General features: G+C 46.8%; 10 protein-coding genes across 10 annotated transcripts; 5 read left to right on the top strand and 5 right to left on the bottom strand.

The window, feature by feature from the left end:
- Positions 1-76: 76 nt before the first annotated feature.
- F5Y00DRAFT_238364 (LigB-domain-containing protein) lies at positions 77-1,914 on the bottom strand. The gene is made up of 5 exons (XM_048007956.1): positions 1,509-1,914; positions 1,280-1,452; positions 1,063-1,223; positions 675-991; positions 77-624 (listed from the first exon to the last, which is right to left on the bottom strand). The coding sequence occupies exons 1-5, from the start codon at positions 1,728-1,730 to the stop codon at positions 493-495; spliced, it is 1,005 nt and encodes a 334-aa protein (XP_047864366.1). The 5' UTR covers positions 1,731-1,914; the 3' UTR covers positions 77-492.
- F5Y00DRAFT_238362 (Phospholipase/carboxylesterase) lies at positions 1,915-3,601 on the top strand. Its single transcript, XM_048007955.1, has 4 exons — positions 1,915-2,526; positions 2,585-2,620; positions 2,677-3,074; positions 3,146-3,601. Exons 1-4 carry the CDS (start codon positions 2,233-2,235, stop codon positions 3,243-3,245), a joined length of 828 nt encoding a protein of 275 aa, XP_047864365.1. The 5' UTR covers positions 1,915-2,232; the 3' UTR covers positions 3,246-3,601.
- Positions 3,602-4,344: 743 nt separating this feature from the next.
- On the top strand, positions 4,345-5,925 carry F5Y00DRAFT_253391 (uncharacterized protein; the record flags this gene model as incomplete). Its single annotated transcript, XM_048010046.1, has 2 exons — positions 4,345-5,669; positions 5,832-5,925. 2 exons carry the CDS (start codon positions 4,345-4,347, stop codon positions 5,923-5,925), a joined length of 1,419 nt encoding a protein of 472 aa, XP_047864364.1.
- A 686-nt stretch (positions 5,926-6,611) lies between these two features.
- F5Y00DRAFT_85899 (uncharacterized protein) lies at positions 6,612-8,425 on the bottom strand. The gene is made up of 2 exons (XM_048014258.1): positions 8,082-8,425; positions 6,612-8,006 (listed from the first exon to the last, which is right to left on the bottom strand). The coding sequence occupies exons 1-2, from the start codon at positions 8,171-8,173 to the stop codon at positions 6,788-6,790; spliced, it is 1,311 nt and encodes a 436-aa protein (XP_047864363.1). The 5' UTR covers positions 8,174-8,425; the 3' UTR covers positions 6,612-6,787.
- Positions 8,426-8,849: 424 nt separating this feature from the next.
- On the top strand, positions 8,850-9,882 carry F5Y00DRAFT_238357 (DUF1687-domain-containing protein). The gene is made up of 4 exons (XM_048007954.1): positions 8,850-8,912; positions 8,979-9,162; positions 9,222-9,527; positions 9,608-9,882. The coding sequence occupies exons 2-4, from the start codon at positions 9,151-9,153 to the stop codon at positions 9,701-9,703; spliced, it is 414 nt and encodes a 137-aa protein (XP_047864362.1). The 5' UTR covers positions 8,850-8,912; positions 8,979-9,150; the 3' UTR covers positions 9,704-9,882.
- Positions 9,883-12,741: 2,859 nt separating this feature from the next.
- On the bottom strand, positions 12,742-13,446 carry F5Y00DRAFT_238355 (NADH dehydrogenase, alpha subcomplex, subunit 2). Its single transcript, XM_048007953.1, has 4 exons — positions 13,245-13,446; positions 13,070-13,176; positions 12,976-13,008; positions 12,742-12,918 (listed from the first exon to the last, which is right to left on the bottom strand). Exons 1-4 carry the CDS (start codon positions 13,328-13,330, stop codon positions 12,857-12,859), a joined length of 288 nt encoding a protein of 95 aa, XP_047864361.1. The 5' UTR covers positions 13,331-13,446; the 3' UTR covers positions 12,742-12,856.
- Positions 13,447-13,657: 211 nt separating this feature from the next.
- On the top strand, positions 13,658-15,163 carry F5Y00DRAFT_238353 (UPF0041-domain-containing protein). Its single transcript, XM_048007952.1, has 2 exons — positions 13,658-14,060; positions 14,156-15,163. The coding sequence occupies exons 1-2, from the start codon at positions 13,861-13,863 to the stop codon at positions 14,448-14,450; spliced, it is 495 nt and encodes a 164-aa protein (XP_047864360.1). The 5' UTR covers positions 13,658-13,860; the 3' UTR covers positions 14,451-15,163.
- Positions 15,164-17,607: 2,444 nt separating this feature from the next.
- On the bottom strand, positions 17,608-21,551 carry F5Y00DRAFT_85832 (uncharacterized protein). Its single transcript, XM_048014257.1, has 4 exons — positions 21,480-21,551; positions 20,667-21,389; positions 18,314-20,614; positions 17,608-18,244 (listed from the first exon to the last, which is right to left on the bottom strand). The coding sequence occupies exons 2-4, from the start codon at positions 21,112-21,114 to the stop codon at positions 18,111-18,113; spliced, it is 2,883 nt and encodes a 960-aa protein (XP_047864359.1). The 5' UTR covers positions 21,115-21,389; positions 21,480-21,551; the 3' UTR covers positions 17,608-18,110.
- A 1,739-nt stretch (positions 21,552-23,290) lies between these two features.
- Positions 23,291-24,350, top strand: F5Y00DRAFT_85813 (CBP4-domain-containing protein). Its single transcript, XM_048014256.1, has 4 exons — positions 23,291-23,435; positions 23,588-23,650; positions 23,780-23,964; positions 24,098-24,350. Exons 1-4 carry the CDS (start codon positions 23,383-23,385, stop codon positions 24,235-24,237), a joined length of 441 nt encoding a protein of 146 aa, XP_047864358.1. The 5' UTR covers positions 23,291-23,382; the 3' UTR covers positions 24,238-24,350.
- A 96-nt stretch (positions 24,351-24,446) lies between these two features.
- Positions 24,447-26,186, bottom strand: F5Y00DRAFT_238345 (SET domain-containing protein). Its single transcript, XM_048007951.1, has 2 exons — positions 25,549-26,186; positions 24,447-25,465 (listed from the first exon to the last, which is right to left on the bottom strand). The coding sequence occupies exons 1-2, from the start codon at positions 25,666-25,668 to the stop codon at positions 24,464-24,466; spliced, it is 1,122 nt and encodes a 373-aa protein (XP_047864357.1). The 5' UTR covers positions 25,669-26,186; the 3' UTR covers positions 24,447-24,463.
- Positions 26,187-26,401: the final 215 nt, after the last annotated feature.

Below are 26,401 nucleotides of genomic sequence, written 5' to 3'. Positions count from 1 at the left end.
ACGAAACACTGTAGCGTACAACATTAGGCACCATAGGATATAGCGTCTAGTAGGTATCTAAAGATTAGGAACTTTAGAGTCGTTGTGCGAATTGTATCTAGGTAAACAAGAGTAGTGATAGTTCGTAGGCACGTCAATTGTGTCCCTCACCCCCCCTTTTTCTTTCTTTTTTTATTACCATGGTATGATTTAGCTCAAAGCTACCCCTGATTAATGCCATAGTAATTTCTTTCGCAAATAAATGTCACTCATCTTTAATTAAATATAGAAAGTTAAATATAGTAAGAAGTAAAGTTTATTCAGGTAAACGCATAAGGTGACGCTTTCTTTTCATTGAAATTTCTAGGTCTGAGAGGCTCCTATGTAATCCGAATAGGGCCGAAAGCTTTAAGTCTGAATCGAGGTTTAGTAGTAGCCTTATATGGTTTCGCGGCTAGCAACAACTACGATAGGTCAATATTGCAGTTATTACCTATATTGCTAACCTTCTTATCATGCGGGGACCTGTCCGAATCTATATTGAGCCCACGCCATGCTCCCTTCGTGTAACGTCCACGTCCTCTTTCCCTCATCATCACCAGCCGCGCCAGCTGATACATATACCGGCATTAAATGGTCGAACCGCTGAGATTGGTTAGCCGCGCCCCTTGTAGTTTGGGATCCTTTGAACTCACCGGATGGGCTTGTCTAGCATCTGGCCGCTTAGCAATCTCTTTCATACGGGTCCGTCGCTCATTTGGCGGAGACTCTACGGCGTCTTTCAAGGCTTCATCAAAGGATACTGTATAAGGCAATGGCCTCGGGTCACCCCGAGTTGTGTACAAGTCTCTAAGATTATGTACTGACATCCCCGCGCCGATAATGACGATGTTCTCATCGCGCAGAGAAGCAACGGCTTGCCCCAGTTGGTGATGCATATCCACGTCTTGGTTGGCGTATAAGCTCACCTGCACAATGGGTACATTGAGGGGATTTTCTTCAGGGTGGAATGCTATAGATTGTCAGTTGAATCAAGGCACATATTGCATAGGAATAAGCGTGGCTAAGAAGTAAAAACCATACCGACATGAAATCCCGACCACACTCCATGGTCAAGCCCTCTGGTCACGCCTTTGGCCTTTATGCCAGCTTTTGTCAGGAGATCAATGACCTTGGAGGCTAATTCGGGGCTTCCCCTATTGGGATACTGTGCCTTGTAAAACTCAGGCGGGAATCCATAGAAGCTACCCAGACATATCAGCATCGGTTTCGTGAAGAATTCCACTAGGTACCAACGCACTCATAAATCAAGTCTGTGTGCTCAGCAGTGTTGACCTCGATGACATCGGGTTCAGCCTCCCAATGGCCAGAAAAAACGACGACCGCTTTGGGTTTCACTTTCTTGGTAATCTCCCTCCCGATATTCTGGAGAATTGGATAGACGGGATGATCCGTCTTATATTGCACATCCGGCTATATCTCCAAGTTAGGGTAATGAATTTAAGTTATGTCAAATTTATAGAACTCACACCGCCATGGCTGAAAAAGTAAACGGGAGTTTTATTAGTCGTCATTGGTGGTGAAGGCGAGGTTGTTGATGTTTGATATTGAGCTATGATGGAGGAAATGGGTTTCCAGATGGAAAGGGGTAATACGGCGCGAGAAAGTGATGATGAGAATAAGAAAGCCACAGCTACGACAAGTAAGGATACAATTAGAATTGTTCTAGTAATTAGTGTTGGAGAAGCCATTGCTACGAAAAGGTAACAACTATATAAGAGAAAGAACAGGAGGACGTTGAACCCATTTGTAATTCGTCCCCCTGCCGTAGCCACACCGAGATTTCCGGTGTAAGTCACTAAAGAGATGCTGTATTGACCGATTCTTCAGCAATTACCAAAGATCAGTCAGCATACCGCCTAGCGTTAACTTTCAGCCGTTATGGCGCTAGGTATTGTACCGTAGTGGGCCATTGCATTAGCTTAGGCGATTAGGTACATAAGGTAATCGTCCGCATTCCTAGCCGTTTCATTACAAACAGGAGGACGAACAGGAGTAGCCAATCAAGGCAGGAGTTATAAACATATTGTACACAGAAATGGCGGAATAACCCCAACTACCCCACCAAGTTGAAGTTCTCCCAGTGCGCAACGCAACGGGGAAGAATGAAAACGACAAACCAGAATCAACCATCACGTAACTCATTACCTCGGCCTCAGTCCCGACCCGCTTTGCTCATTTTCCGTCTAGCGGATGCTTAACTTCTCTACTGCGGATAAAATAATCTTTTCGTTCATAATATTATTGTTGTTTCTCTTAACGGCTACATTTGCCAGAACGAATTCCGATCCCACTATGGCGATGCGCCGAAGTCCACCGCTGCTATTCCCGGCTGCCGCCAAGCACACAGCTACTGTCATTTTCATCCACGGATTGGGTGATACCGGGTACGGATGGGCATCGGCAGTAGAGAACTGGAGACGGAGGCAGAGATTGGATGAGGTCAAATTCATCTTGCCCCATGCCCCGCGCATCCCGATTACAGCTGTAAGTTAATGTCACTAGAGGTTGAGATGCGCCGGTGGGACTCACCATAACTGGACAGTCGGGCGGAATGGCTATGCCTGGGTGGTACGATATTGTAAGTGGCCTTCCTCCCCCTTATATATCCGCTGTCGTGTCTAATGATTATCCAAGTTTGCACTCACTGGCAGAATAGAAGATATCAAACGACATCAAGATGAGAATGGTGTCATGCAGAGTAGAGAGTACTTCCACGGGCTGATCCAAGCCGAGATTGACTCTGGAATACCTGCTAACCGCATCGTACTCGGCGGGTTCTCACAAGGCGCGGCCATGTCCCTCTTTGCTGGCTTGACGGCTAAGTACAAGTTAGCTGGCATAGTCTCACTTTCGGGCTACCTACCCTTAGACTCAAAGCTTGATGATCTTCTCAAAGAGAACGATCACAACCATCAAACACCAATCCTAATGTGCCATGGAGATGAGGATACAGTCGTACCGACGAACTTGGGCAAGATGTCTTACGAATCATTGAAGAGCCGTGGTTTCGACGTTACAATGAAAATATATCCGTAAGCAACTCCTTTTTAATTCATCCCCGCGTATACACTCTTGCATTTTACATTCAGCTAATTGAAAATAGGGGGTTGCCTCATTCAGCCTGTATAGAGGAACTTGATGAGGTTGAGTCTTTCTTGAAGGCTCGTCTTCCACCTCAAGACAACAAGAAGACGGAACTATAAATTCGATAGGACTGGAGAAGCGGATGCACAATGCAATAGAACTACATTAGAGTTAGAGAGGCAGACTACTATGGCACCAATTATACGAAGTGGTTCGTATGACGTGCGAGTGTGGATAGTGTCCGTTGCGTATTGGACGATAGAGAGGCTTTCCGGTACAAATCAGAATGGTTGGAAGCCATCGTATGATTGTTAATATGATTGGACGCCAGACTTTTTACCACTTATACGCTAGGCTCGAGATACATGCGTTAGGTAGTCTACAGGTTACAGGTGAATGTCTTAGAGTTCTAAGTTCATCTGACACGCCGGACCTCGTTAGAGTTGCTAGTGAAATTTACAAAATTCATCATAAAGTAAAGCCTCAATATATGTAATTAAATTCGGATCATACATACATGTATATAGAACTAAATAAGCATTGATAAATTCATGGGATAGTCGGTCGGATATCAGGTACACTGTGGCTATAAGTATTCGTATTGTTGGGAAGTCTATAGGGGGTCTTGATAGGGGGGAATGATGTCTTATCTTATCGTATAGTTGGAGGTAGTGGAGTCGGAATCACAAGATGGCGGCATAACGGCGTAAGCTTGCTTAACTGGGGGCAGCAAAGATAGCAGGATAGGTACCTTACCTTACCTAACCCAAGCTTTTTATTTAACAAAGTTCCAAAAACAAGATTCATTCTTCCATCGAGTGTTCAACTTTGTCTCTGGATTATTCTGTGCATCTTGTGGCCTTCTTCCTCAACAATTCTCCTAATTTTTCCTACTTATTTAACTGTTTAACTATAGGTAACTTAGGTAGACTACCCTACATACCTATGTATGAGGTAGTCAGCTACACTGCTGTTGGATTATGTCGTCTCTTCCGCGATTAGCCCGATAATTAATCATTAGGTATTATTATCTATCTACAACTGCTACTCTAGCCCGAATCCACACCAACCGTTGCTACGCTATCAGATCGTCTAGGCCTAGGATTACTAGGTTAGGTACCTACATATCCAAGTCGACACGGCAGAAGTAAACAAGCCCCGCCAACCAAAACCATCATACCGATATTAAAAGAGAGGAGGCTCTGGAAGAAAACAACAATGCCGTCAGCAGCACGAGCACCAACATCTGGTAGGCCGCCATCGCCATCTCCTTCTCAAATCCCTCTTCCCGCGTCGCCAACATACTCGTACGCCTCCACAGCCAATCCGCTCTCTCAATATAACCTACCACTCCCGCCTCCGCCCCGACCAGCCCACGCCGTCCTCTCCAAAAATGACCTCGAGCAATCGCAGCTAGCATACTCCGACTTGCTAGCCACAGCTAAATCGTACCGGATCGCGCTCGCATCCCTTTCTACCGCCGCCTCCGCATTCGGCTCCGCCCTCGAGTCCTGCGCGAGGCTAAAAGAAGCCCGAGCCGACACCCTCGGCCCACCTAGTGGTACTAGCTTAACCAATAGCTTTACTACGAAGGGATCATGCACCGCCGAGCTACTATTGAGCGCAAGTGGTGTGCACCACCTAATCGCAAACCACCAGCAGATCTTAAGTGAGACAGTATATAAGTCATTCGAGGTGCCGCTACTGCATGAGTTGGACCAGTGGCGGCGAAATATCGAGGACGAGGATGAGACGTACAAACGTGAAGTTGCCGCGCGCAGCCGCGAGATCCGCCGCCTCGAGAAGGAAGGGTTGAAGCTGCACCGTCAGAGTCGACGTCGGGATGTAGCCAAGTTCCGCGAGCACCTGGTTACGCTAACTAGTAAACTTGACGGTCTAACAGGATTGCATGCAGACCATGCCCGTACTCTACTACGCGACTCACAGGAGGCTTCGGCTAAGATTCTCGATGCAAGCTGTTCGCTCGTACGTGCCGAGGTCGACATTTTCGAGGGCTTGGCGCGGAAAGGGTGGACGGGCGGTGGGCTTGAGGATTTGCTAGAGAAGGGCCAGGACTTATTTGCGAGCGACGAGGATGGGCTGCCAGGGGCTGTAACGGCGGCGGGAGTCACTATTATGGCGGCCAACAGTGCCGTCGGAGAAGGAGGGGCGAAGCTGTTTAGTATACTCCCGCCCAAGAGCATCCTAGCAAACGATGCGGCCTCGACTTCCGTCTCGGATTCGGTACTAACAGCACGTGCGGGTGGGCGCGCCGATAGCTTAGTGGTCGATCCGGAGGAAGATCAGTTTCAAAGCTTAACAGGGGCCGTGGAACAACCACAAAACCGCGGGAGAGATAGAGAAGACACAGAGAGCATATTCTCAGAGTCCAACATGAGCCGGGGGTTAAGGCCGTTCAGTCCACAGCCTATCCGCCGGCGAACTACGGACGTGGTCATGGACCCGGAGGAACTATTATTTGGCGGCGCCGAGCAAGAGGAAGTTAACAACGACCTCGTATCGGATGTAGACGAGGACGACGGGTATGACGCTGCGACAGTTAGAGGCGCTAGCAACTCTCCGGGTCGAACGCTAGAAATGGAACTAGAAGAAGCAGATTCAGGTCTGCAAGACGACGAGGACGAACTAAACAAAGACCCCGAGTTCCAATGGAGAGACGACGGAACACGGCAGAGACAAACCAGTAGTAGCAGTGACGACCCGGTTTCGTCACCATCCCCGCCGCCGACGGGGAAGGACGAGGTAGACGATAGAGAGATAGATAGGCAGTTTGCTTGATTATAACTAGTTACATAGCACAAAGTGCACATACCTAGGTACTCCCCATACTGGTATGGAGGGGGTGCTGCTGCACAAGGATGAGAAGGCGGAAAGGTACCTAGCCTATAGGATAGGGTAGGATAGGATGGTTCTAACGGCGGTTACGGCGGCGAAATATTGATTGATTGATTGATTGATTGAGTACTGTATTAAATTTCACGAAACGGCAGACGAATGAATAGATGAACGGAGTCATATCTTCGACATTAGAATGGCATCTCCCGCTTTGTATCTTTGCTTCCTACCTAGCTATTTCTCCATTAGTACAGCCAGCATTTGGTCTGCATCTCAAGTATTACATTATGTACGTGTAGGCACCTACCCAAGCTACCTGTTCCACGGCTGTACATGTATAACATTACACACATTACACAGCCAACATTTCATATGTACGAAAGAGAGCAAACACAAACACATCATGACTTGGAGTCCATTATTTTCCCCATTCCATTGGTCTCGAGTAACCTAATTCATCGTACACAAGAAAAAAGCAAACTCCTCTTGGTAACAACTATGCGCAGTATGTATGCCGCTAACCCAGCCCCATGCCATGCCCCTATCCACGTGCAGCTCGTCTATAGGTAGTAATAGTAACGAGATCAAGCATAGCAAAGCTCCTTATTCCTTATCTTTCACTTTACTGTCTGTCTGTCTGTCTTTAGGCATTTTATCGTAGGGCTTCCGAATGTGATCCTCAACTCCAGGGGGGAGGGCGTATTACCAAAACCCGCTTCGCCCTCATGCCCCCCTACTTTTCATAACGTTACGAAGTATAAAAAATTTGATGCTATAAGAGGTTGGTATGTGTGTGTAAAGTCTCTTAGTCTTCCTTATCGCCACTAACGAGCTCGCGACCGAAGAGACCAAACCAGAGATCCAGATAAAACATCAGCTGCCAGTACAAACTGGCTTTGTTGAAGTCAAACTCCCCGAGGTCGTTACGGGGCACCTCGTTTCCGATCATCGACCCTCCAAACCACCCTATCAGTGGAATATAGAATAGCAGCTTCTGCTGCCATGTCATTTGAGGGGCTAGGGCTTGGTCGGCCGGCAGGATTCTAGCCCGCTTGGCCTCTGGAATGCGCCGGCAGAACGTATTGTCCACTGGCTCTACACTCTGCGGTTCCGGAGCCGCACCTGTCACCGTTGCCGTCGATGCTGTAGTAGTTTCCATAGTCTGGGTCGAGCCTTGGGATCCTGGAGGGGAGTCGGTTAAATTTGTAGTCCGCTCGATTGTCTGTGTTAAGAGAGTCCTAGGGAATGTCGCTCCCTTATCGATGCGGGGCTGCGACGGCCTCTTCGGCACGCTTCTGAAGGTGTTAGACCTAAACGGATCGACCATGCCAATATCACCGACCACATCGGGCACTGCAGCGTCTTCCTTAGGAGGCAGGCCACGGTAGGGTTCGGCGTAGACAAGATGACCTAAAATCTTCTGCGGAGAGGCATACGTCGCGGCTTCTGCTGCTTCCGATGATTCGAACGTTATTTTTATCCAGTGTTCACCGCTGGCCACCCTACTAACTTTAGCCCGCTCAAGGGCTGATAAGGGTTGTCGCCTCGTAAGCGCGGGATCTCGTAGGTCTGACTTATAGCGTCGCGCCTCGACCGGGGGCTCTCTAGAGTAATCCTCACATATCCTCCCTGCCAGCTGCTCGTAATGGTTGATAGCCGCATATTGCTGCGACGGCGATGAGTAACCCCTCAGGATAACCTCAACAGGCTCCTTGCGATACGTCGAAGCTTGGGTGGCAGAAGCAGGATCTTCTTGCGACTGCGCAGCGGTCTGCCCTAGATAGCTAGGCTTTCGTTGCGTTGCGGCGGTACTTGTTGTCGTTGTTGTCGCCGCGTTAGGGGCTTGCTGTCGGCTTGCTATGTAATTCGAAAAGATTTTATCGGCGTTATGCATCGTAGCATCTTCACGTTTCGGCGGCGCGCTACCCGTTCGAGAGCGTGATCGTCTAGTTGATTTACCGAAGGAACCCGACTCCGTCACCTCTCGCGCACGCGTACGTGGGAGGGGACGTTGTCGTTCGCCTCTATCATCAGACATGGTGGTAAGCAGATTTGATTTAAGGTAAGGCTTTCTTTCAAAGGAAGAATCGGTTGCATACTCGGGGAAATACATAGCATATGGACGCTGAATCCCATCATCTCCGGTATAAAGTTCCTCGTCCGGGACGTTATGCAGGATCAATGGCCTCATTGTCCTCTCCCGTTATTCGGTGAATAGAAATTCGAGGAATGAGATACAATGTTTAGGACACGCAAGGTAGATAGGCAAACACAGATACCTAATCAGAGATGGATTCCTTGGATTGCAAAAGGCGCAAACTGGCGGGTGGTTACGAGAAATGGGTTGAGATGATTGGAGGGAGATTTAATTGATTTAATTAAATTCAGATGTTGCTGGCAACGCTGAGATGTCACCAAGAAAAAAATCGTAACTGCAACGCGCTTCCAAATATGTTATGTTAGGTACTTTGTATACCTTGTGTGTATTATGGAAACCGCCATACCCACCCAGCAACGAGTATATGAGGTACGTACAGTACGTAGCCTGATGTACATAGTATCCGTAACATGTTCTTATGTAACTTCCCTAATTCCACTTTTTCAGATAAAAATTGCGCACAGGCCATTTGAACTTGGCTTATGGTACTTTTCAATGTACTTTTAATATTTAGTAGATTTATAATATATATCAAACCAGATACTGGGTTACAGTTTAATTTATGGCCATTTCTACAGTTTGGATAGATACCTAAGATATATCACGTAGGGTCTCTAGCCTAAAGCTGGTAGCTCCCCTTCTAAATCATGCCCATTGGCAGGAAAGGACATTGCAGATGCTGTGTACATAGGTACTTGACTTAGCCAAGCATTGTAACGTTATGTACTTCGTACCGAAGATACTAAACCCTCTAAAGGGACTAGCGTGGAAGGTAACTTTGTTCCTGAGCTACATAGTACATAGTACCTCATACATGTGGCTAACAGGCCATTGATAGGCCGACGTCACCGAATTCCCGGAAGCTATCGCAGCTTCCAACGCCAAATCAAAAGCTGTCCCAAAAAAGTAAATCCAACTACATCACCGGTTTCAAACGCGACTTCCTCTTCTTTAATCTCGCATTGTTAGTTGATTAAGTCACAAGTAAGCCACAAGAAACCGTAGCCACAATGTTCCGTTTCGTAAGTTCCAATGTTGGAAGTTCTGATCCGATGAGCAACAAATGCTAATGCGTGAATAGCACAAAACTCTTGATATTGTCACCCTCTTCCACAAGGCAAGCTCACCGGCTTCTACAAGAGTGGCAACTCTCTTAAAGAATATTTCAGCCAAGGCCACAGAGACAGCAACCGAGGATCAGGCCAAGCCCTCCCGTCCGGTGTTTGAATTAAACATCACTGAGGACCCTCCCACTACCGACCAACTCAAGACTATTTTAGAGTACGTCGGCAAGAACAAGATCGGCTCTGTCGTGCAAGGCGCGTCGACGGAGAATGAGGCTTTGAAGAAGTTCAGAGAGAACCAGGAAAACTTCAAACGGCCTGTGGTATGTCTCCTTTTCTTTACCTACTCATGATCATGCCCCCTTCCCCTATTTGTCCAGATAACATGCTAACTCCGGAACAGGTCGTCGACTGGAACAATGGAAAGGCTGTTGCTAGTGATAAGGAATCAGAGATACTCAAGATGTTAGAGCAAGAGAGTAACAATAACAAGGAGTAGTTCCCAATCATTGTACATAACACAAGTGGTCATATCTGTCTTGTGCTAGTATTAGCTAGGCTCCATAAACCCCTTACCAGCTTAATTGATACTCAGTCCTAGTTCTAGTTTGTTATAATTAGTTCTCTAGCTAGCTACTGAAAGGGGTATCTAATTTAGATTACCGTATACAAACACTACTCCCATTGTCCACATTATTATCTTGCTTCCAAAGTGACTTGCTTATAAGTGTTCAGAATTACCTACCTCTCTTAGTCATGTACATATCCATGTATGCCCCTTATTCTGACCTTTACATTCCAAATAGAAACTTAGGTACATACCAGCCAGAGAGCAAAACCACTTCCTGTCATTAACTCTAACAGTTAAACCCATTGTGTTAAAATAGATTATAGCGCGATTCTCCCTTGAATTCATTGCAATAGGAGACATATCACAGATCCCCGTATTAGTCATTCTTTAGGGTTCTACCAGAAATATCAGGGGAAGGCAGCAGTATGCCTACCCCTAATCACAGGCTCAGGCTACCAAACCATTGATTAGGGTTACAGCTCAGGTACATACCTAAGTTCTCATGTACAAGCGAGGCTTCAGTAATGAGCACCTGCCCAGTGTGATATGTTAAAGGCAGGTACACAGTTGTAAAAGTGAAAGTTTTCTTTCGTATCTAGGTCCGTGCTACCTGTGTCCGTGCACAAACATCGAGTTGACACCTGGAAGGCGTCGTTACTATGGTCACATTCACCGATCATGGGCCGTCAACTGCTTTTGCAGCAGCTGTAACTGCCGGTTAAGACCCTCCACCTTCCGTCATAATGGCGAAGTATCTCACGAGAACATCAGATCTAAGGCATTTATTTGCCGAATCAGTTTGATGAGGAAGTAACGGCGCTACAACGTGTTTATTATCGGTCGTAACCCTCCAAAGTTCCTCTCCTACGTACCTTCCGTCCGTTCTTTTTTCTTCTTCCCATTTCTATTCACAACACTATTTAAACACCGCCTTTCCCCCCCGAGGAATTCATTTCCATTACTTCTCTTCTTCATAATCCTACTTCAACCCTACTCTTCTCAACAAGGAATCACATTAATTAATTCTCATCCTCCCTCACATATCAATCCTTTACCTTATATTAACTACCTCTTACTATTCTACCATCCCCCATCTCCTTACGCCTCATCTAACATTAATAACAAACAACCCTATCCTAATACCTACCCTAAAACATTCAACCCTCTCTGACTACCTATCCCCAAACACTTCAACCCTCATATCTTGATGCTCCACTCAGCACCTACATTTATTAATCTACAACTTCTCTCATAACTACCTACTCTAAAGGCTAGTTGGCTGCTTTCTTCTACCTAGAAGAAGTCAGCTTCAGATCCCAGCCTCAGCCCCGGCTCGTAAGTAACTACCCTTCTCTATCTTCACTATCATTGACTATTACACCTACACAATCTTCATAAGGTATTACCAATACCGACCTCTGCCCTATACACTATTAGTTGTCCTACTAGTAGGCAGCTGCATCCTCTTTACCCTTATATCATTACCTTTGACTTATAATTTGTTTTACGCGGTCGCGCTAACAAGTATTTAAAGACTCGTCTGGCCTAACATTGGCATTCAGGTCAACCTCAGACCCCCTTATAAAGCCACACAAGATTTCCTATCCCTAATTCACCACTAAATAACGGAGCGGCAAAAGAAGTTAAAGGCGGGGTAATAACAGTAACCTCAGGAACCTCAGGGACCTCAGGGACCTCAGGAACCCCAGGAACCCCAGGACCACGAGGAACTGGTGCCGGCAGAGCTTCACAATAACTATGCTATCATGTCAGAAAAAGTGTCGGCGCAAAAAAATATCCTGAATGGCAATGGCAACTAATGTGCCAATGGAGACACCAAGTCCCGGCCGATCAGTGTATGGCTGGCGACATTTATTCCTCTTTCACCCTAACTCTGGCATATTATCATCCCTGACAACACTACTGGTGAATCTAATATAACTAATCACCATAACGACATCACAATAAACCTAAACTTGGAGTCCCCTACCGCCTCATCATTCACCACACAAGCCCTCACTCCACTCCAAGGACATGCTGAGAAGTTCAAGTCGGGCGTGCTACGTCCAGTACCAAGGCGTCAGTGGACGCTTACGGGTGGAACGCTCCAACTACTATTCCCCCCAATGGTCATTCTGGTCTTGTCAATCCTCGCTACCTATTCTTCCATACCCATGAGGAAGACGACCAACGCCCGAACACAGGAGACTCAGTGGTAAGAAACTTCTAAGGAGATACTGCTCCAACTTAGAAAACCTACTAACATATACCGTAGTATTCATGCTCTGGACTAGATCCGGACCATAAATTTCGCTATCTGAATGCGAAAGACGTGCGGCGTCAAGTCCAGGAATGCGCGGTCTGGACGAATCCCTGGGGCTTTAGGTCTTGCTGTTACCGGCCTCTTCCCTATTTGTACACGATCCGCCTCTACTCCGCCGGCTACTAAACTAAGTTTAAATATTTTTAACAAAACACCAACACATTACTTTAACACGTGAGGAATCTCTCACTTCAGCTCTCACGTCAGGCGAACAAACATGAGAGGCGACCATATTAGTCACCACCCTTAACATAAGTTCCGATACGGATAATGATTCCGGTAATGGTTCCAGCAATAATGGTTCTGGTGGCAACCACCTAAGCCTTACATCAAGCCAAGGCTACGTACTCGACACGTGGAGAGACTCTCACGCACTGGGATCATGGTGGGTGGCAGTGCTTCCCCCAAGTCTATTCCGATAAGGGCCGCACTCAGTCTACCTTCGGCATGTCGTGGCACACAGGTTGTAGCCAAAATAAGGGCGGTTTCTTAACTAAATAATTATAATTACCTACCTTACTAAACCACATTCTCTTATCATGCCGTGCCTGACGCACCCCCATGTTAAGCAGAATTATGGTGTCTGAACCTGTACTGTACTATCATTAATAATAGGTAGCAAAAACATAAACAAGAACCAAGAATAGCAAATGCACAGGGAGTTTCTATATTCGGCAGGGTCTTGTTCTCATTATAGTAACACGGCAATACGAATGGCTACTTTTTTTTTCTCATAACTCCAGCTATAAGTGAAGTGTTTACGTAGTCTCGCTCTTGACTAACTGTGCGACCGTCTCCTCGATTTGCTTATCTGTGAGTCCTGTAGTATCATTGTCAGCACGTACTCCCTCGACGTTGACGTGAATCCGCAAAGTACCTTCTAACGACTGGCTCTTCTCCTTTCCAAACTCTGCAATCACATCCCGTTAGCATTTCCATTGTTTCCGCAGGACCGCATAGCGCAAACGAACCATATCTCGCGTAGACCCTGGGTAGGGTGCCGGAAGCTTCTCGGATGAGGATGGGTGTGAATGGGTTGTTCTTCTTCATCGTGGGGTATGCTCTATTCAAGAATGTCCTATATAAATACAACACAAATATTGTTAGCTACCTTAGCATCGCGAAATTGCTTCAATTCGCGCTCACCTTGTCGCGGCACTACCCTCTCCGGTATGGCAGAACAGGAATCGAACCTCCTTCAGGGCCTTCGTAAAAGCATACTTTCCCGACATCTTTGCAATTGGCGCTCGGCGATCAAAGATGGCAGGTCAGATCGGGATGGTGGAGGTTGAGCTTAGCTTCGGTTCGGTTCGTACATGGAATGTTTAAAATGGGCTGTAGTCGGAAGCTTTAGTCAGGACCGATTGAATTGACGTCGGCATGTGCATAAAATTTAGTTCAGATGCTACACGCCACTTATGCAAGATTTATGCAAATGTAAGGAACTTCCAATCCCAACGATTCCCGGGGTTTAGCATTCCAACAGTCTAAGTTTAGATAGGTACCTAACTACCGGGGTACGTATCTTATCTTCGGAACCCCAACTAAATTTATCCTAACATCGGACCTGGGAACCTTTCCAACTTCTTTATTCTGACAACAACTCATCAACCCCCCCCCAAGGTCCCGAGGACAAAGCGGAAAGCGAGCAGGCTCCCGGTAAAATTTTGTTTTGTTTTACTCTCATCGCATATTCCTAAGAAGCCCGCCATCCTCATATAAGACCCTTTCCACCCGGCCAATCCCTAAGGAAAACAAAACAATGCCGCCCGCTACCACTCTCTTCCGCGCCGCCCGGCCCGTGTTCCAGCAGTCTGCGCTGCGCCCGGCCTTCCGCAGTAACTTCGCTCCCAAGACCGGCCGGCGCTTCGCGAGCACCGCGACCACCGGGGAGGGTGCTGCCCAGAGCTGGTTCCAACGCATGTGGAACAGCCCCATTGGCATAAAGACGGTGCATTTCTGGTAAGAACATCCCTTCCGGATCGCTTATGTCCGTCCGTCCATCCATCTGCTATAGCGCATCCCATATTGACGACGAGATTGTTCGCATGGCACAGGGCGCCGGTGATGAAGTGGGCGATTGTCATTGCGGGTATCTCCGACTTCGCGCGACCTCCCGACAAGCTGTCGTTAACGCAGAACGCTGCCCTAACTGCTACGGGACTCATCTGGACGCGCTGGTGTTTCGTCATCAAGCCCCGTAATGTTCTCCTCGCCACCGTCAACTTCTTCCTCGGCTGCGTCGGTATCATTCAGGTCTGCCGTATCCTCATGTGGCGCAGATCGCAAAAGGACGCACCCGCCGCCGCTGAGTCGGGCGACGCCCAAGCTAAGGAGGCTGTCAAGGCTTAAAGATATACCTAGAGCAGCAGCAGGCACATGGGATTACGGGGTAGTGTGATTTTGATACCGAAGTACGGGGGAGCATTATACATCGGGGAGGGCGGGTGGTTGCATGACGAAATGCCAGCCGGCACACTCGAACGAGTCCGGACTTAAGTATTTCGCAAAACTTATAGACTACGGGTAATTGCTACTTTGTGGATTATCTGGCCTCGAAAATAGGGGCGGCTAGATGGTGGATTAGGTACACAGGGTATTCTCTTGTTGATTCTCCTAGGTAGCATGATAAACTCGGAAAAGGGGAGCTTGCTTGTACCACCACTTTACTACCCGGTGCATCAGAATCAGTTAGGTAAACATGGAAGTTTTCTATCTTATGGTTGCAGTGGGTACTGGTTGAAATATTCACTTGAAGTTGACAATGTGTGAAGAATCCCTAAAGATCAGGATTGGCTTGAAGATCGAATGTCAAGAAATAGGATACGTCCTTTTTTTAAGTCTTCTATCCACATCTATATTCATATTGTTTGGGATACTGCAAAGGGATCGATCCATTTCCTCCCTAAGTAGTAGCGATAGCCGGTTGATAATAGCCATTTCTAATAGTCGGACTAGTAAGATCCTAGCTAGTAGAGACTTTCTTTCAGCCAGTTTCTCTACATAGTAAAACCGGATTAACTACGGCCATTCAATAGACTTCTCTATTATATTTCGTCGCATTACACCCGCTATCCGTCTCAACCACTTCAACACACAGTGCCTAGCTCATATTGAAATAGGTAACCTTTAAAATATCACCATATGCCATGCCATAAAAAAAATCCACAAAAGGTTTTGTTAGAAATACATGACTACGGAGAATTATATATATGCCCAATAAATATCCTTGATTTATGCTGCGCTCGCCGATTTTCCTTGCAACCCTACTTGGAGTCCGTTGAATGTTGCTAGGTACCTATCTACATACGTAGATCATAGAAGATTTGTGACATATGTTAATTGAATATTTTTTTTTTTAGCATAAATGCGTATATCATCTTGGACTTTACCTCTCCTTCTATCGAAAAAAAAAAAAATCTAAAAGGAGCGCTCAAACTCCCTCGGGTCTTTGTCTATGATGCTATACCCGCCAAACACACTGTTTCGAGGGCTGTAAAGTTCCTTCACGCCCTTGTAATCATCCTCCTGGATACACATTAGGCTTGGATGTTCGAAATAGTTCATGACTGACAAGTTATTGCGTCTACCAACTAATAATGACGGCCAGCGGCGCTCATTTCGGGCCGTGTCTGCAAACTCGTGTCGTAGGCCAAGGATGTGACCGAGCTCATGGCAGAATACATTGGCCATATACTCATAGTATGGTTCGTTTCTGTCGAAACATGGTGCACACACATATAGTCGTTGCCTTTCCAGAGGAGAGCCTGGGAGGAAAGAATACGCCAACTGGTTAGGATCGTAATTGGTCGAATACACAAGCTGAAATACGGCTGGATTATCGTCTGCAACTTTCTCGAATTGTATACCGATCTTGCCTTTGTTCCACTCACTAGCTGCCTTTTCGAGACTCTGGACAGCATGGTCTGCATCGCCATTACTAAGAAAGCTGCTCCGATGAACGTTGAATGTAATCGTGGACTCCGGTCTCCATCGGAATATATAGAATTCATGTTCGATATGCGCAAAAATGCTGGTGATCAGGTCTGGCTCTGTTTTGCAATGGTATCGACAGCTATGTTTCCCTTTTACAAGGCCCGGAGGATGTTTGAAAGCGAGCTCAACATGTTCCAGGACTCTGGAGGCGCTCAATTGAGATTTTAAGTGAGCCTCGTTGAGATCAATTGCATTGTTCTTAATCTTGATGTCTGTATTGTGTTGAGTTGGTTGCCCACCACCACTCCTACGAAAGATGTTGAAATAAAGGTATGGACTATGACTGTATCTCCTAGGAGTGATTGAAATTGTCTCATCAGCTTCAAGAGAGCTTTGAGAAAGGCTCGCGTGTATGCCACTTCTTGCAGTAGGAAAGCTGCTGGGTCGCTCATGTCTCCATGTAGCTATCGCAGGCTCGCCGCATTTAACATTATAAGCAGGAGAGCGAATCTCATTCTCAGTTACTAATGTTAAATGATCAGTCCAGCTCGTATAATTTGATAGAGACGGAAGAGATAGTAACGTTTAAGAAAGGATTATTGAACTTGGTTTAATATAATTTTATGATGTATGGATTTATAGTATATGTAGAAAATGGGGTATATGAGCCACCACTTACAAACCATGATGAGGCTTGGTGTTCGCCTTATGATAGGTATCTAGGAGGTGCCGAATTAAAGAATGATTTCAGAAAGTATTATATAGGGCAAGTTAAAATGAGGATGAAAAAATAGGTGAGCGAAACAATAATGATGTGAAGATTATATTTCAAATACGCTCATCGGACTGTATTGGGGGTATTATTAAACCTTTGCTGAGTCCCAGCCCAAGAAAGTACCATAATCTTCCCTTTTTTTTTTTTTTTTTTTTTTTTGTATTAATTCATTTTCCAAGGGGAAGGGTCGAAAATGTGGTTCATTTACCAATTCTTGAACTTGCTGTTATAGCACTTTGTACATGAATACATTTTAATATCAGTGTTAACCAGTTACAGTACATTACTCATTTAAATTTGAAATTTGATTGGCTAGGTTTTCCATACCATTCCCAACATGGTGTGTTTGAAGGCTTTTTAAGGTCTTGATTTATTAATATAGATGGAGCGTTACTTGAGGGTTTGCATTTGTAACCATACACCGCCGCCATGGAAAATGTTGCCTTCCAAAGTTGCCTTTTAAACAACTGTCGGCTACGATACATAGATATTCTCCACTTCTCATAGATATTCCCATACATAACTTTAATCAACACGTCAATTGCTATTCACGATATAGGTTAGGTACGTAATCCGTACAGAACCCTTGTCATTCCAACATGACAATTCATGAATAGTTGCTTCTCCTATTGTATTTAATTGCCATACCCCTCTGAATATCTTGCATTAGCCTCCACATCAGTCGAATAAGCACTTCAACAGCACGAAACCCAGTAAATGTAGCCCGGATAGAACCCGTCATTTATTTCAAGATTATGTAACTCTCTACAACACAAAGCTTGCAAACGGGCTTACACCTAGCGGACAGCTATAGAGGAAGGTATGAATTTAATTAGGTATCTTGAGAAAAACAAATTCCCCTCCGCATGGCAACTAATCAAATAGCTAAATGCTGCAAATGCACGCGTCAATGGTATAATACAAGGTATATCGAACCATGCCGAGCCGACTGTCTTCGGCTCTGCAAGTTCTTTAAAGGGGAAAATATGACTGTCCGTCTAAACATCACGGCCTAGTCGGTAGAAACCCACGTAATTCCGAGACGCCAGCCTGCGGGGGTCACTCTATATGCCCAGTTTCTGGATACAAAACGTGACTTATTCTTTAGCACCTTGCTGATTACTAGCCTCCGCAGGCTTATCCATTCCATCAATGAATGGGTCTTCAAGAGATGGTCTATTGATCACTCTCAAGGCCCGTTGAGATCGCTTTGAGCTTGGAAGGGATGAGGTTCTAGACGGGAACTGCTGCTCGTCACCGCTCTCGTCAATTGCGGGCGGTGTAGTGGTGATCCGGGTGTTCTACATCACGGAACACTCGCCCTCTTGCTGTTTGCCGATTTTGCTTCGGGAGATGCGCTCACGTTGACGAGGTCCGCTCCTGCCGGATCGTTTTAGATCTTCTAGGCGCTCGCGAGCCTTGGGGAAATCCTGGCCTATATCATCGTTAGCCTATTAGTTTACCCAGGTATAGACTCAAATTAGATAGTGGTGACAAAACTTACTTGCTGCTCTCCAGTACCATCGTTTAGCATCCTCGAGATTCGCAGGCACGCCGATGCCAACCTCGGTGAAATAGCCCATTGCGTACTCTGCCTTTGCTAATCCAGCCTGGGCTGCCTTTCTAGCCCATAAGTACGCTTCGGTATCGCTTTGCTGTAAGACACCCTCGCTCCCTGTTAGATACCATCCGCTGAGAGCCAGCTCGGATTGGTGTTCCTCTTGCGTGGCAGCTCGGCTGTACCACATGATAGACAATCGCGGATCGACGGGACATCCCATGAGGCCGTATTCATACGCACATCCCATCCTAAACTGGCTGAACTTATATCCGAGCTGAGCAGCCTGTTCGAACAGTTGTAGGGCATATGCTTCGTCGCGTACGATCGCGTCATTCGGTTGCGCCGACTCATACAACAACCCTAATTCGTGTAGTGCATGGGGATTTTCCGGGTCTGCGCGCTCTGCTGCTCGCTTCAGCCATCCAACGGCCTCCCTCGGGTTCTTAGGCTGACCAAGCAGTCCCTTTAGCATGATCATTCCAACCTTATACATCGCGGGAGTATCCCCGAGCGTCGCAGCGCGCTTATACCACTGGATCGCTTTCAACGGGTCTTTCCGTGTGCCACCTCCTTCATCATTGCCTAGCTCGCAGCAGACGGCTGTCCGATAAGCTGCCGCGGCATTTCCCAATTTCGCCGCAGATTGGTATAGCGTGAACGCTTCCTTATGGTCTGAATCGCCGAACATGGCACGGCCTATGCAATCCGCAAAAAAGAACATAGCATCCGGATTTTGAGCACTGGCAAGTTTCTTTAAGATTTTATGCGCATCCATCACGTAACGTTCACGGGATCTAGCCCTTGCCTTTTGGTCGGGAAGTCTAGGAACTAAGACATCCGCAGCTTCGACGAGTTTCTTCGCTAGCGTGAGAGCAGATTGCTGATCGTTCGGATCACTCTTAATAATAGTCCGTAGGCGTTCCAGCTCCTCGGGTGTGACGGGAGTCTTTTCAGTAACGGAAGCCGGTCGTCCATTCTGTGGGGGTGGAGGAAGCCTGCCTTGCGGTCCGGCCGTAGCAGGTGGCGTATCGGCACTATAGTTACGAGCTGGGGTAGGATTTTCGTTCAGATTCACCATGGAATTCGGCATCAACCCAGGCCTAATGGGTGCTGGATGTCCAGAGCCCGGTCCGCCTTGGGGGGTTCCTTGAGAACTACGTCTCGGAGCGCTGGGGGTGTTGGGTAGACCTGGGCCGGCACCTGGGGGCTTATATGCTTGAAATCCACCTGGTGGTACCGGCGGCATGTCACCCACCATCTCGAAGACAGCTGCTTGAGGTTCGCGCAAGTTTGGTTGCGACTTGGCCCTGGACACCTCGGGCTGGCGCGCAGGTCCGGGCTGGTGCATCCCGGGTTGGGCAGGACGCATATGCTGGTCGAACGATTCTCGTGGATTCTGGGAAGGAACCGCATCGAAATCTGGGATTTCCTCGTGGTATTGATTTCCGTGCGGACCATGCGGATTATGCGGACCGGGTGGACCATGCGGGCCAGGAGGGCCAGAATACTGTTCTCCGCTTGCCCTCTGGTCGTAGTATGAATCATAAAATTCGCCAAAGGAACCTCGATCCGGTTGGTCGTTCCATCCTGGGGGTTGTAGTGACCCATTCTCGTACGGCCCCGGAGGTCCCTGAGGACCTGGAGGCCCGGCAGGTCCCGGGGGGCCTTGGTCGGGATACATCCTCTGGGGTGGTGGTCTGTTTCCTGAAGCGGTCGAAGGTCGAGGAGGGGGGTAATTACGCCCAGGAGGGCCATTATAAGGTGCGCTATCCATACGTGGAGGCGGCGGCGGTATGGCGTTTCTCATATAATCATTATTTGCGGGCATCGTCATACTTCTTCCAGGCGGCCCAAATCCTCCATCCCTAGTAGGAGACATCGGGGGACCGTAGCCATCATCTGGATAGCCGTAGCCTTGATCACCAGGTGGGCCTCGTCTTGGATCCGGATATCCTTGTGGAGGCGGCCCTCTCCCTCCCCTTTGACTATCCATAGATGGGCGTCCGTAATCATCCATTGTTGGCGCTCGCCTAGGTCCCGGCATAGGTCCCGGTCCTCTGGCTGGCCCTGAAGTACTTTTAGGAGGCATGCCCGGCCTCCCTCCGTTCAAATCCATTCCACCCATTCGGTTTAGGACATCATTCTCTTCGTCAAGATCCGTTCTTCTGTTATGCCCTGGAAATACTGGGAATGGACTACCGAAATCTTGCTCGTTCGGACTTGCAACGTTCGGGCCGTAACGATCTATGGTGTGAATTAGTTTTAAAATCAAACCTATATAACTTCATCTTCTTACCGTTCTGATCTAAAGAACCAGTGCGATCCGGAGGCCCTGGCCGGCCACCTCGACCAGGAGGCGGATAACCTCTGCCGCCGGGACCTCCGGGACCTCCAGGGCCACCGCCACGTGGAAATGGAGGTCCACGCATCGGGCCTCCTCTTCCGCCAGCACTGGGTGGGGGAGGACGACCGCCTCTACCGGGAGGCCCATACATATCTTGTGGAGGATAACCTTGATTAGGCGGCGGTGGCCGTCTACCATAATTCATATCTTGAGGCGGCGGGCCGTAGTCCTGCTGATAACCATTGTCATATCCATCGTATCCGTAATCGTAGTCATCTTGGTATTGGTTGTATTGCTGCTGTTGTGGTGGATATGCATCCCTGGGGGGGCCTCGAGGTACTCGTGCTGCCGGTCCTGCGTAAGGTCGCTGCTGATCTTGATATCCGCCATTGTATGCCATGTTTGCGACTCGAGGCTCAACGCTTTCCCACCTGCCAACGTAGGATACCACAAATTCTCCAGAAGCTAGCGCTCGATATACTACTAAGCCAGCCCCTCAGCACAGCCTTGTTCCTTTCCTATATAGTAGTAGGCAACAAAGCGCGATGGTCGAAAAAGGCTGGTGTATAATAAGAAGCTGTATTTGGCAGCGTAAAAAATCGAGTATAAGTCGAGGCTCTGGGCCGTCGCAAGTGCTAGGGTTGTTAAGTCGTGGGTCGATTTGGTACCTGAATACTGTGTTTCGGCTCAGTAATGATCGTCGGTTTCGGCAGGCCAGCGTATGCGAAAACGCGGCGAGTCTTGGCTTGGGATTGGTTGACAAACTTTATCCGAGACGCGCTGTAGGCTCGAACTTTGATGCTACAGCACAGTCTTACGCCTTACGCAAGATTAGGTAGTGAATAAGTCAAGTGTTAATATACCCAGTACTGCTCTCGAATGAAGGGATGGTCTGTTTCGGAGACGTTGTGATTTGGTAAAGAAAGTCAACAAGCTAGCGCATTATATAAAGTGAATGCGATATCTGAATTGAGGGGAAACCTTATATCCTTCACATCTCAACTCGGTAATGAGGCGTCGGTAGCTTGGCAATAGAGTTTGTCGAGAGATTTAGAAGGAAAAGGAACAGAACAGCAAAGCTTTTGTTGATGGGTCAACAATGATGTAAATGAGGAATAGATGAAATAAGTCCTGATGAAAGGAATGTACTTAAAGTTGGCGAAAAAGTCGCAGTATAACAAGTATTACCCCTTCCAACAGAGTTGAGAGACCAGTTCCCTATTATTAATTATTTCTGCTCTGCAGAGGGTGGAAGAAGAATTATGTATGAATAAATAAGGACGATCTTTTTTAGGGATTGGTAGGTACTTGAAAGAGATGTGGAAATGCGAAGTTGAGACGATTCGGCAAATCGGGGTACAAGGAGATTATGAAAGTAACACTGCAACCACCGGTATTGAACTTTAGCGTTGCAACTGCCCCTCTACGCCAAATGGCAGGTGCACGGTTAACATATCCGGGTCCAAGTGGGATGTCCACGCGCTAAAAGGGTACATCTTTTGTTGGGTAAAGCTACATCTTGCCATAATATTGTACCTGCATACACTATTTGCACAGCCATAAGAACATTGAATGATTAATTAAAGCTATGCATCTCCCATTGCAATTACAAGGGGATCCGGAGGCCTAAGAATACCTAAATACCTTATATATTATCTACTCTTCCTATCCCTTTATTTTTCCTAAGACTAAAGTAATTAGGTACATATTGATGTAGGTACCTAGGTACCTATGTATGTACTCCTTCAAGTGTCAGTGGATGCAGCAGGTGTTTTAACTTCGGCCGGCTTCAAGAATGTCAGCCATCTCGCTCTGCTCTTCTTATGGTTTGTCTATAATTAAAAGAAGGATGGGTACACAACAGCGCGCAGCGCTTCCATTAGTAACAAACACAAACAGTCACCGCCCACAACATAAAAGTGCTGATTCAATACAACTTTAAAAGATATTTATCGAACTTGGCTGCATTTGCATGAGCCATAATAATATAAAAATAAACCCAGCACTATAACTCTACTAGTGTAATAGTGTAACTAGGTACACATACATACATGCGTACGGACATATCTTCGTCATATGCCAAGCAATGTTACAGTATCAAAATCAACTAGGGCTGAACTCATAATAGCACCTGATTGGCTTGATGATCCCATCGGATACCTCACAAAAGTAAAGCCAGCCTCATCCGCCCCCTGTTAGCATGAACCAACTTGGCCACTCGCAATGCCGGGAACCGGGTGAAGTCGCTCAAATGCTAGTGTACAGGCTCTAAAATGCGAAAATTGAAACATGGCTTTTATATTTCAGAGATGGGTTTAACTTCCATACTATTAGCAGTCTATTACCTACATCTATATATTCCATACCTCGCTAATACCTATTCTAATTTCATCAATTGTGTTTGTTTCATGTTTGCTTTTTACGTACTATGTACTTCAGCTCATATGCATTACATCAAGCCAGCGGGAGGATCCGACCCGGTGAGCGCTTTGGAATGGGAAAGCAACGTGCTTTAGCCGCGGTTGGGCGGTTTACATAGAAACATAAAAGGCTGCTAGATAATACGGCAAATACGCGCTGGTTACCATGTATTAGACGAATGGGCGTATATTCAGACTTATGTAAAATAGTATCATGTACTTCGTATCATACTTAAAGTTGCGATCCAATGGCAAGGAGAGGATTTGTGATAGCCAGGCCCCACCAGCCACATCAAATTATGTAAGAGAGGACCCTGAACAATGAACTTTCGTCATCGACCATTATACTACCTTTAAACCCGTACCCAAGCAAAGAGCACTTTTAACTTGCGCGCGCCCTTTTCAACACTTTACCCGCGCCTACTATATGCCACGAACCTAACCAAATAGCAGCGAAACTCACAAGATGGCAGTTAGGCCAGGAAGGCTCGGGACATGGCTTAAAATGCTTGTTGTGTAAGTAAGCGCGCTCTAATGCATTTACCCACCTGATCTACCTCAAGTAACAAGTAACGATACATTCACCAATGTCAAAAGTAAGCGTCAAAAGTAAGCGCCGCATGACTAACCTATACGAATCCACAGCGGCGGCGCAGTTTGCGTAGGAGGCCCCGCGTTCGTCATGTGGGTGCACCCGACCGACGAGGAACTCTTCAAGAAGTATAATCCGGAGCTGCAGAAGAAAAGCTTGGAGCGGCGGTACGAAAAGCAGAAGGAATTCGACGACTTCGTGACCCAGCTCAAGGAATATTCAAAATCAGATAAACCGAGTATGTGCGATTATCCTTTCAGTCCCAATCCAATGTCGAATCTACCCCGCGCAACATAGCTGTCCAGACGATATTGCGAGGGGAAGATGGGGAAGATAGGATTTATACAAGCGCGTGCTAATATAGTGGACAGTATGGGTGGTACAGGAAGAAGCCGCACGAAAGCGGAAGGAAGAGATGTTGCGGCAAGACTTCTCAGAAGCCGAAGAAGCAAAGGCGAGAAAAGAGGCCTTGAGGAAGGAGTCCGGACTATCGTCTAGTTCTAATAATTGAATGATACCGCCTATACGTTTTACGAGACACAGTTGTATTATAAGATACTGAGACGGAATCTTGGAATAAAAAAAAGGGGGGAAAGGCCGGGGTCAAAAGGCATTATAACACGGCGTCTGGTCGAAAATCGGGCGCAAGTTATTTGCGGCTTGCGATGTATTTCTATATATACGATCATGAACGCCTATCAATGTTTATTCATTCAAATATGGTTACTAGTAGACTTCTACTCTTCAAGACGCGCAATATTCGTGTCGACCAGGTCTTGGATCTGCTTCCACCTCTTGATTAGAATCTCCTTTTGCTGCGGCTCGCCAACATCTAGTGACTGCGCCTCGGATATCTTCTTTTCAGCAATATTTCTTTGTTCCCTCAGCAGCTCCAAGACCAAACGATCTACGTTCTGCTGACTACGCTCCCCGTCGTCGATCCCATCCACGAACCTCTTCCATTCCCTAACTCCACAGCATAGCAACCTTGCCGCGACCTGTGTCCTATGGCATACAGTCTCCCGGTCCAAGATATATTTCCCTAGAAATCCGACTTCTTCTAACCTTTCCTTTTGTCGTTCGCTTAGTCTCGAGAGCAGCACTTCGTCGAGTAAAATCTCGTCCCATCGATTCTCATCCATGACGAACCCGTATTCGACAAGTAGGAAATCTCCACTATGTCTGCCATAGCAAATCTTGACCTCATCTCCCTGAGCATATGCGCGTGTGGCCTTAATAGAGAACCCCTCATCATCAAACGCTACGTTACAACCCCCGTCGTCCGTGTGATTGAACAGGTCCGCAACGGGTTGTAGGCACATGTGGTCGTCTTTGGGTCTCTTCTTCAGCTTGGTATTGATATAATAAAAGGTTCGTGTATTGACCAACATCCACGCATACCTGTACCTCGCTTCGTCTAGCTGCTCGGGGAATGCTGCCGAGACGGTAGCCCAGTCGAGCTTGAGTTTAGCTTCTTGCTTCAACAGCAGGTCTCGTGCCGCTGGGGGTAGTAAAGCACGGAGTCCCTCTGGCCAAACTAGCGGCATGCCAGCGAAGTCTTCGGGGGTCGGACACACTGCGTTCCAGATAGCGTACTTGGAAGATCCATCCAGAGCCAGATCAGCAGCTAGAAGGCCATGGATAGAGATGGCCTTTGGGAGATGGCGGATGATGGGCTTGTGAACCGTGTCTATGCTACGGATGCAAGATGTAGGAACATCAAGGACGATCTCTTCGGGCTATGGACTATGTTAGTTGGTATTCTTAACGGAGCTTTTACACAAGAACAACCCCCAGCACAGTGGAATAGACTATAACGGACCTTAATCGCTCGAGTTGCCACTATACCGATACCCCTATCGGGGATACGTTTAGGCTCGATGGCATTAAGCTTAACGCCTTTCTCTATAGCCCAAGAGAGGAGCTCTTCGTGGGATCCCATGGTTATGTACCTAGGTTAGGTAGGTTACGAAAAGGAATTCAAATAGACGAGTTCGTAAAGAATGTAGATAATAAGAACGCGATTATGAAGGAAACTATAACTATAACTGGCCCTGCCTGCCATGACTGTATATGGAAAGCATAGTTGTCATAACAGCTTTAGCAAACATTGAGTTGACGGTGGTGGATGCCTAACTGACAGCAGAAAAAGATGGAAGAATTTTGTGCTTCCCAACTCCGATACTTATACAAAAATTTGCGAAACCAATAGATTAATAAGAGGTAACATGATATAGGTAACCACAGTATAGAATCGACGATATACAGCGAACAACATATGTTTTTAACTTGTTACCGATAGTTATGCCATTTTTCTATTTCTATCCGTTATAGTTGACGGATTTCTTTTCATCATTCGGCTCTTCTGTTAGGTATTGTACAATAGTTACTAAAATTTAACCTATATTTGAGTCAGTTAATTGGGATAATATGTTTTAACTAATGTATTAATTCCTATCCGTTTTATTTAATACGTGTATTATCTCATCATCTGTGCTATAGGTATTAATTATTAATTATTATATTCTAAGCTCGTCATTTGGAAAACGATCTGGTGCGCCGGACGGAGATGTGACCGGCTGCAATCATTCTTAAATCCGGGGTAAAAGCCGATGATAAGGAACACCCCGACACCCCGCCATAGCTTACGGAACTTCGGTATGTGTCGTCATATA

This window comes from Daldinia vernicosa (assembly GCF_022497035.1).
Source record: "Daldinia vernicosa strain CBS 139.73 unplaced genomic scaffold F5Y00scaffold_26, whole genome shotgun sequence".
Lineage (NCBI taxonomy): Eukaryota > Fungi > Ascomycota > Sordariomycetes > Xylariales > Hypoxylaceae > Daldinia > Daldinia vernicosa.
Note: the sequence above shows the minus strand (reverse complement) of the source record. Positions and strands in the feature narration are given on the sequence as shown.